The following is an 8,044-nucleotide window of genomic DNA, read 5'->3' on the forward strand; positions in this document are numbered from 1 at the left end:
ATATATTAGTAACATTTTATTCACACAACAATCAACATTCAGTTCAGATATCATGTTAAAGTGGAAACATTTGTCAGATGAGTCATAAATTTAAATTCTACCAAACACAGTAAAAATATACTTTTATAAATACACTTTTTATATCTAATAAGGCAACAGTTAGCTTGATGTTTGAAACAACAATTGTAGATAGAAATAGGAAATATTCTCGATTCTCACTGAGATCACCACAATATTCAAGTCTGACACTTCGCAACTTTGGCATTAAAATAAACATCCGACACAATATGGAAATTTCTAACCTGCTTTTTGAATGGTCTTGTTTCAAACTAAAACCTCATAGCAATAACCATTTAATTGTATATGTGAAACGTAAGGCTCAAAACCTGGACAAGGATCAATAAACAACAAGAACAACCTTCAAAGAGTTGCTTGTTGACGCATTTGAAAATAATTAAATAAATCTTTAACAGTTAATAACTGCAGTATTTGTTAATGGCTCATTGATTTAAAGGTAATCTTTGTTATCCATTTTGTTTTTAAAGGCAGATTTGACTGTTTTGCATTGGGCTTCGACATCAGCAGAGATATTCAGAGCGGGAACCGTCACTCTTATAGGTCATCTGGGAGTCGATGCTTGAGCGAGAACACAGCAACAGACGCTCTGATTCATTAGTCGGTCTTCTTGCCCAAAGCTCAGTGGGATGGGGGTTCAAAGTCCTTTGTTTCATTGAAATTGTCTCAAACTTTACRTAGCTCTCCTTTTCTAGCTCGTCTTGAGTCAAAGCAGTGCTGCGTCCCTTGCAGTAGAGAGCAAGAATTTTGTAGATCAGGAGAACAATAAGAGGCAGAGCCAAAGCACAGGCAATGCCACTTAAGATGAAGAAAAGCTGGTTCTGCTCACCGTCTTCTGTGTAGAAGTCGATGCAAGGGTCTTTTCYAGCAGGATTCCCTTTTGCTACCAGGCAAACCGAGTACCTCATTCCAGGTGACAGCCCATCGAGGAGTATTTTTCCACTCCCGGCCCTGGTTTCCATCGTCCTTTTAGTCTCATCATCACCATACGGTGAATATACAACTGTGAGTGGAGCATCATTAAGCAATCCACCTGCAGTCCAGAGCAACACTGCACTGTCAGCTGTTTCTTCCATTATCCGTAGGTCTTTAATTGGTCGCGATGCATCGTTTTTCTTGCTTTTTTCGTCAGCGGCAAGTTTTTTCCCGTTACCTCCTTGCTGGGTTTTTATTTGCCTGAGCGAGCTCTTCTGCAAATCGCTACCAGAGATTGAGCTGAGCTGCTTTTGGACATCAGAAAGGGTTGTGGATAGTCTTGGGAAGGATGTAGTCATCGCGAAGGGTGAGTTAGAACTGCCTCTGGGGGGAGTGAGAGTCATGAATTGGCCGGTCGGTCCAGTCCCACCGCCAGGTCGCGTTGGAGGGGTGGTGGTGCTGGTGGTTCCTGCAACTGATAGGGAAATGGTTGCTTCTGCAGTACCAGCAACATTCTTTGCTTTGCAGCTGTAGTTCCCAGCATCTTTGTACTCTATTCCATGCAAGCTCATGATGGACCACTTTATGCCTTCCCCTGGGGATTCCTGAACTAGATAGTGGGGAAAAATTCAATATAAATCAGCACTTGTTGACATTATTGCAATAGGAATATTCAAACATTTGTTGATTTTTGAAAACACACAACCTATATTACTCATAAATAGTAAAACCATGCAATCTACCTGCATTGTTGACTGGTGAGCCATCTGACTTCATCCAGTAAAGAGTTGGGGTTGGTGATCCTGTGGCATCACATCGTAAGAGGACGTTACTACCCAAAGGGGACGTTAACTTTGTTGCAGATGTCATCACTGAGGGTTTCACGCAATTCTCAAGCTCAGCACGCTGAAAAAGGACACCTGCCAAATTTTCTGGAGCGGCACAGGTCAGGAACAGGTCCATCAGAACCACCGGCGTGTCAGCCATTTTGGACATCTCAATCAGCTTGGAGATTTTACAGTCGCAGAACCAGGGGTTGTCCTGAAGGCCTGAGAACAAAAAGATTCAGTAATTATTTGTTGTCCTTTTATTTGTATTGACTAGTATATTACTTTTTTGCAGAGTTATTGAAAAGACAGCATGTCCTATGTTGACATTTTAGCAGTGAGGTCCCATAAAAGTAGAAATGGGTCAAATCCAMACTAAGTTTTGGCAGAAGTGCTTTTTTTGAAGAGATCGGCAGTATTCTTTGTGCTTTAAAAAAAGTTGAGCTCCAGCAGACCCATAGAGGTCCATATCATTAGGCAGTGGTGGGCACCAGTCCGCCAAAGCGCAAATCCGCTAATTGTGGACCTAAATATTTTGTTCGCGCCTCATCGGTCTTACTAATTTTTATAATTCATAAGCGGATTTGCACATTCAAAAATTAAAATGCAGCCCATCATGTACCCAGAATGCATTGCTTCAGTTTTCCAATAAACAGTTTTAAAATTACTTTATTGATGCTTCTTTAATGAAAAATCTACAACAAGCAAAAGAAAAAGACAAAGAAGCAGCCAAACTAGCAATCCTCAACAACATTTTAAAGAAGCAGCCGAACTAGCAATCCTCAACAACTTTTTAAAGAATCAGCCGAACTAGCAATCCTCAACAACTTTTTAATTTTTACACCAGGAGCCAAAGTTCTGTTTCAGGAACTCACATCCCCAGCAATCGGCGCTTGTAGGATTAAGCTGTAAAAGGGTTCATACACTGCTAGTTGGCAGTGTTGTACATATATTGTACATGAATCGTTGCCAGCTACTAAGTATCAAATTGAACATGTGCTTTAAAATTAGCTTCTGCTAGTTTTTCAATGGCATAAGTGTTTTTGAAGTTGCAGACCTAAATATTGTCACAAACGCTTTAGAAATTGCAGAGCTAATTTTTGGATTAACGCTGCCCACCACTGTCATTATGGAACAGATAACCACAGTTGAGTTTTATGCATATTTTGAATTATTTGCGTTGAGAATATTTTACTCATTTCATTCTGAAGAACAATATGAAAATTAATTTATAGCAATAATCTGCCAATTCTAGTTTATCGTAAACACCTGATGAACTCAAACCCATGTACTGGTGCACGCTAAGCTCTTGAGCCTCAGCCTGATCAATTTGTCTTAACCGGAGGAAAGCACCTATAAGCTGCCTCCAGTCTTTCTTACRGTTTGTGGGAACAGAGTTCCCTTTAGCTTTACTGTAAGTGTAAACATCATCATACTTTATCATGAACAATGTGATCAAGGTCACAAGTTTTAAATATCCTTTTAATCATTTTAAGTGTGTGAAAATGTGTAAAYGCAAATAACCCCAAAAGTGTCCTGAGTTGTCCCTAATATCCTTTAAAACCAATCTGGACAGAACATTTTTGTCTTACCTAACACGACTTTTTGAGAAGCATTAGAAGAGACAGGTACGCCATTAAAAGGTGGCCAGATATCCATAAGATCAGAGGACAGGGTTGTCAGTTTGTTGCTGGATAAATCCAAGTACGTGATGTTTAAGAGGTAGGGGGTTGCCTCAGTGGGGACATTAGTTATTCTGTTGTTGTGAAGATCCAAAGTCCTCAGCCTGGGCATCTCTTTGAGRGACTCCCAGGGGAAAACAGAGATCATGTTTCCGTCTAACCTCAGCTCATGGAGCACCTTCAAGTTGTAAAAACTTCCTGTATCGACCGAGGTTATGGAGTTGTAGGTAATCCAGAGGTACCGTAGCTCCACCAGGTAGTAAAAAGCTTCTGTTGGGATTCGCCGTACTGCGGTTTTCTCAACACGGAGTTTGATCGTATCCACTGGAACATTAATGGGGATGTCGGACATGTCTGGGTCATTGCAGAGGACAGATCTGTAAGTCAGAGATGAATAAATTGAAGCTAATGYAAACGAAAACTTTTACAATGTATTCAGTTTTGTTGAGTGCCTTTGAAGCACTTTGACTGTCTGGTGCAGAGACCTTTTTCTACATAATGGCAAACTTATCTGTCTGGACAATTTAAGTACATGTTACCTGGTTCCCGTTCCATCTGTACGTCCATGGAAGACACAAGTACACTGGGATGGACAGAACGCTAGAGCCATACTGAAGCAGCACAGAAATACATGCAGACAGAGAATTCGACACATGGCATCACCCGATACGCCCAAAAGTACCATATTCAGGAGATATAATGAAAAAATGCATCTGCATTCGATAAAAGACAGAAGATTTCTTCCCAGAAAACACATGAAACGTGAAAAGGAGGGGAAAAAATTGTCAAAGTCCATAGAAGTCAGTGGTACACAGGCTGAGGATCTAATCCCAGTACAGGTGACCTGTCGGATTGGCCGTGGGGTGGAGGATTAGTGAAGGATTTCCCGGGTGTGACAGTGTCACTAAAGCTCAACAGCAGGCAACTCCGCTCTTTCTAAGATTGGTACTTCTCTTTTTYGCCTTGTCACCACAGCAGCTCATCCATTTCCATCTTGTGTTTTCAACATGCCTTTAATTAGTTTGTTCTGGAGGGATTTAACTTCACGTGAGCCAGCCTTACTTTTGGCTCGCCCTTCAGTTATCAACCTCCACAAAAATACAGTCTGTAGTTTTATGAATCTACTGCATGCTAACTCGCACACTTTTTTAAGATGATGCATTGTCAGTTATGTCTTCATTTTTTGTTTTTCTCTAGAGTATTACTTAATCTTGCTCATTTGAAAAAAATCTTCCAATTTTTTATTTATTTTCTAAACATTTAACATAGTAATTGCGGATTTGAACTGAAAGTTGTCTTTTAAAAGTCTGATTCTTTTCTGTTTGTGCTCTGTTCTGCATNGTGCTCTGTTCTGCATTAAAATGTGCTTCTTTTATTTTATCCAAATTTGTATTTATATCTTTTTTCTCTAAAATCAATTTTTTTTACACAAGCCCACTTTTTAAAGTTTTTTTTWATTTTTCCTTTGAAAGACTGAGGGGAAAACAAAGATACGTAATGGTGTCAAGCAGTTTCTGACGGCATGTGCTTTCTACTGATCTGTAACAAAAACTAAATCAAAAAATAAAACTAAATAGTCCATCTTTCTTAGTACAACCTTATTATTCCTGTTGATACGTTGCCTACATGAATACATCACAACAAATGTACTCACTAAAACAAAATGCACACGAGACCAGCAGCATTTATTAACAAGTACACAAGTGAATTTTATTTATGCAAGCAAATTTGATCATACGGGTCAAATAAGCCACTTCAAGCTGTTGGCACATGAATGTACAAAACAGATTTAATTTAAAGCCTGCCATTAAGCATCCATAGTGAAAGTACAAAAGACTAACACAGGGAAAAAAGCTGAAAACTTCTTTTTTCTTTTTCTTTTTGATCATTACAGAGTAAGTCATAATGGTACAAGTATCAGCTTCAAGACATGGTTGAAAGCTCATCACAAACTAAATAGACACAACTCAAGGACTACAGTCTCTAATATTAGTAGCATAACGCAGAAAGCGTGGGAGGTTTAGTACTGCACATATAAACAAAGGTTTGATCCAGCAAGACAGTCAAAATCGCAAAATAAAAAAGTGTAATAAAGTAACTTTTGAGTCAATAAGACTATACTGATGAATGTCCATGCCACAAAAAACATCTAAATTCACAGTCTTTACTAACAGTACAGTTATCCAACTTTCAGTTGAACACCAATGAGCTTACATCTAGAGAGCACAGAAAGGTCAAATGAGTGCATGAAAGTAGGCTTGAGAAATATTGAAGAAAAAAATGAAATCAAATCACCAGGCAATGCAGTGATGGGCCACCTCTGTAGCCTTATGGCATCAAGATGTGTAGGCAATAAAGTTACGGTCATTAACAAAAACTATAAAAAAAAAAAGAAAAATGGTCTGCAACACACACTTTTACCATATCTCGTAATTCCACCAAAGAGTGCCAATACATTTTTTTCTTCTTATTTTTAATTTTTACATCAGGCTGTTTTTTCATTTAGGACTAACAGATGCATTTTAGACCCATTCCTCAAAAATCAGTGCAAAACATGAAGGAATGCTTTGATATATCAGCATGTACAGTGCAGAATCCTGTCTAAATAGGACCTTATTTATAAAATTCAACTTTTAGGAAAGTACATTTGGATTATGCAAATGTGCTTTTGTGGCATTGCTTTTAAACACAGTGGAATTGTTCAGATTTCTGATATACTACTTTTTATGGTAAGATTATCATCTTTTTCCAGTGGCTTTATGCTGTTACAAAAATTTATCACAATTCAATATTTCCTGTTTTAACAGGCTTGGCACATCAGCAAACTTTTGTTTTCCACTTTGAATTTATCRTTTTGGTGTCTTATGTAGCTTCAAATAGAAAATTAGAATGAATTCATATGCAAAGGTGATTTTAATCCCTGGGAAAACTGGTAAACAATTACAATTCATCATAAGTTGTGAGATTTAAAATATTTTCAAAAACTAACCACTCACTCACATACAGTACGTAGTTCTTGAGCATGAAATCTCTTGACACACTACATGATAAATGTGCTTAAAAACCCATTAAAAGCCCCTTTTTGCCCCCTCAAAAATCAGCAAAATGAAGAAATTATGTAAAAAATAATAAATTATGACAAAAAWTWMMRKWWYMAAWWAAAAAATGAATTATACACTACTTAAAAGAAAAAGAAATGAAATTTTACTGCTARCTGTGATTCTACAAATGTCACTAAAACTACAATCAGCACTAAACAACTTGTATTTAAGAATATTACAACTGCCATAATGATAACTCTAAAACTCATTCATGAGAGAGGTAAAGGGGCTGTTTTTTTTCATTTGAAATGCTGCTTGTGACCAAGGAGCTGTGTGTGATGCACCCCTTAGACCACATTGTCATATGACGCACCAGTTATATCAGCAGTGGCGAGGGCCCTAGGCGCCATCCGCACCCCCCTTCGGAAGGGGATGATAAAGAGAAACGGATAGAAAAAGCAAGAGGAGAGAGACAGAGGGAGAGAGGCCGGAAGCGGCAGGGCCGGGCCTCACGCTGCTCTTTATGTGTAGGCGTTGAGTCGCTCCTTGGAGCGAGTGGAGTGGATGTCGTGGAGCTCCTGCTCCTCCTTCGACTTGATGTCTTCGTACTTCTGCATTCGGCAGGCGTCCTTCACGTAGGCCCAGTTGGCGGACAGCACCATCAAGTAGTGGATCTGTGAAGAGAAATGGAAAATTGTGACACAATGGAAGACAAATTTGAGAAAAATCTCAATATACGAGCAGCTATTTGTTGGATGCAGACTACTTGTGAGTGGTTTTGAAATATTGCAACTAGGGCTGTGAAATTAATCGAGTTAACTCTGATTAATTTTGGTGCTAAAAATTTTAATTGTGATTAATCGCTATTAAATTTTACAATCACTTTACTGTGGCTGGTAGCTTTGTATATTGCAATGCACTCAGTGCATGCCAGGTCCTGTTTGTAAATGAGAAGTGGTTCTCAAACCGTTTACCTGGATAAATAAAGGTTAAATAAATAAAATAAATTAAAAAAAAACCACGTGTAACACATTATGTACAGTTTTTTTTTCCTTTTTGTCTTCTTATGGCTTAAATAAAAACATTAAGAACTAATTAACAACTCAAGTAATTTATTTTATCAATATGCAATAGAAATGTATAATAAATTAAAGATTAATCATGATTAATTCACAGCTGCTTTGGGATTAATCAGATTAAAAATTTGACAGCCCTAATTGCAACGCTTGTTGGGTTTGGATCTCAAACAAGGAGGCAACGTTTCCAGGACTCCACCAGATGGCAGCATATTGTCAGACATGGTTTTGGACCTAGAAGTTACCATGGCAGCTRAGAATATAATGCATGCATTGTGCTTTAATGACTAAGGTTGTACCATAGCTTCTGTTTTCTTAGGAGCTGCTGTTTCATTGCTTCTCTCTAATTAGATAACTGAGATTTAAACACACACACACACACACACACACACACACACACACACACACACACACACACACACACACAC

At 38.3% G+C, this 8,044-nt stretch overlaps 2 protein-coding genes and 1 long non-coding RNA gene across 4 annotated transcripts in view; 1 reads left to right on the plus strand and 2 right to left on the minus strand.

Moving 5' to 3' along the window:
* The window catches only part of LOC106513249 (uncharacterized), a 70,693-nt gene that overhangs the window by 24,114 nt on the left and 38,535 nt on the right, over positions 1-8,044 (plus strand). The gene's annotated exons all lie outside the window — the stretch shown is intronic.
* On the minus strand, positions 25-4,829 carry lrit3a (info leucine-rich repeat, immunoglobulin-like and transmembrane domains 3a). 2 transcript variants are annotated; one of them, XM_014001970.1, is made up of 4 exons: positions 4,039-4,829; positions 3,410-3,876; positions 1,734-2,039; positions 25-1,600 (listed from the first exon to the last, which is right to left on the minus strand). In XM_014001970.1, the coding sequence occupies exons 1-4, from the start codon at positions 4,293-4,295 to the stop codon at positions 579-581; spliced, it is 2,052 nt and encodes a 683-aa protein (XP_013857424.1). In that variant the 5' UTR covers positions 4,296-4,829; the 3' UTR covers positions 25-578. The 2 variants fall into 2 exon arrangements, with proteins under 2 accessions (XP_013857424.1, XP_013857425.1); XM_014001971.1 differs by having other exon boundaries at positions 3,410-4,829.
* Positions 5,977-8,044, minus strand: part of gpm6aa (glycoprotein M6Aa) — a 23,341-nt gene continuing 21,273 nt past the window's right edge. Inside the window, exon 7 of the mRNA XM_014001973.1 lies at positions 5,977-7,214. Within this exon, the coding sequence (XP_013857427.1) occupies positions 7,062-7,214 (153 nt within the window). The 3' untranslated portion in view covers positions 5,977-7,061. The remainder of the gene's footprint in view (positions 7,215-8,044) is intronic.

This window comes from Austrofundulus limnaeus, unplaced genomic scaffold, assembly GCF_001266775.1.
Source record: "Austrofundulus limnaeus strain Quisiro unplaced genomic scaffold, Austrofundulus_limnaeus-1.0 Scaffold11, whole genome shotgun sequence".
NCBI lineage: Eukaryota > Metazoa > Chordata > Actinopteri > Cyprinodontiformes > Rivulidae > Austrofundulus > Austrofundulus limnaeus.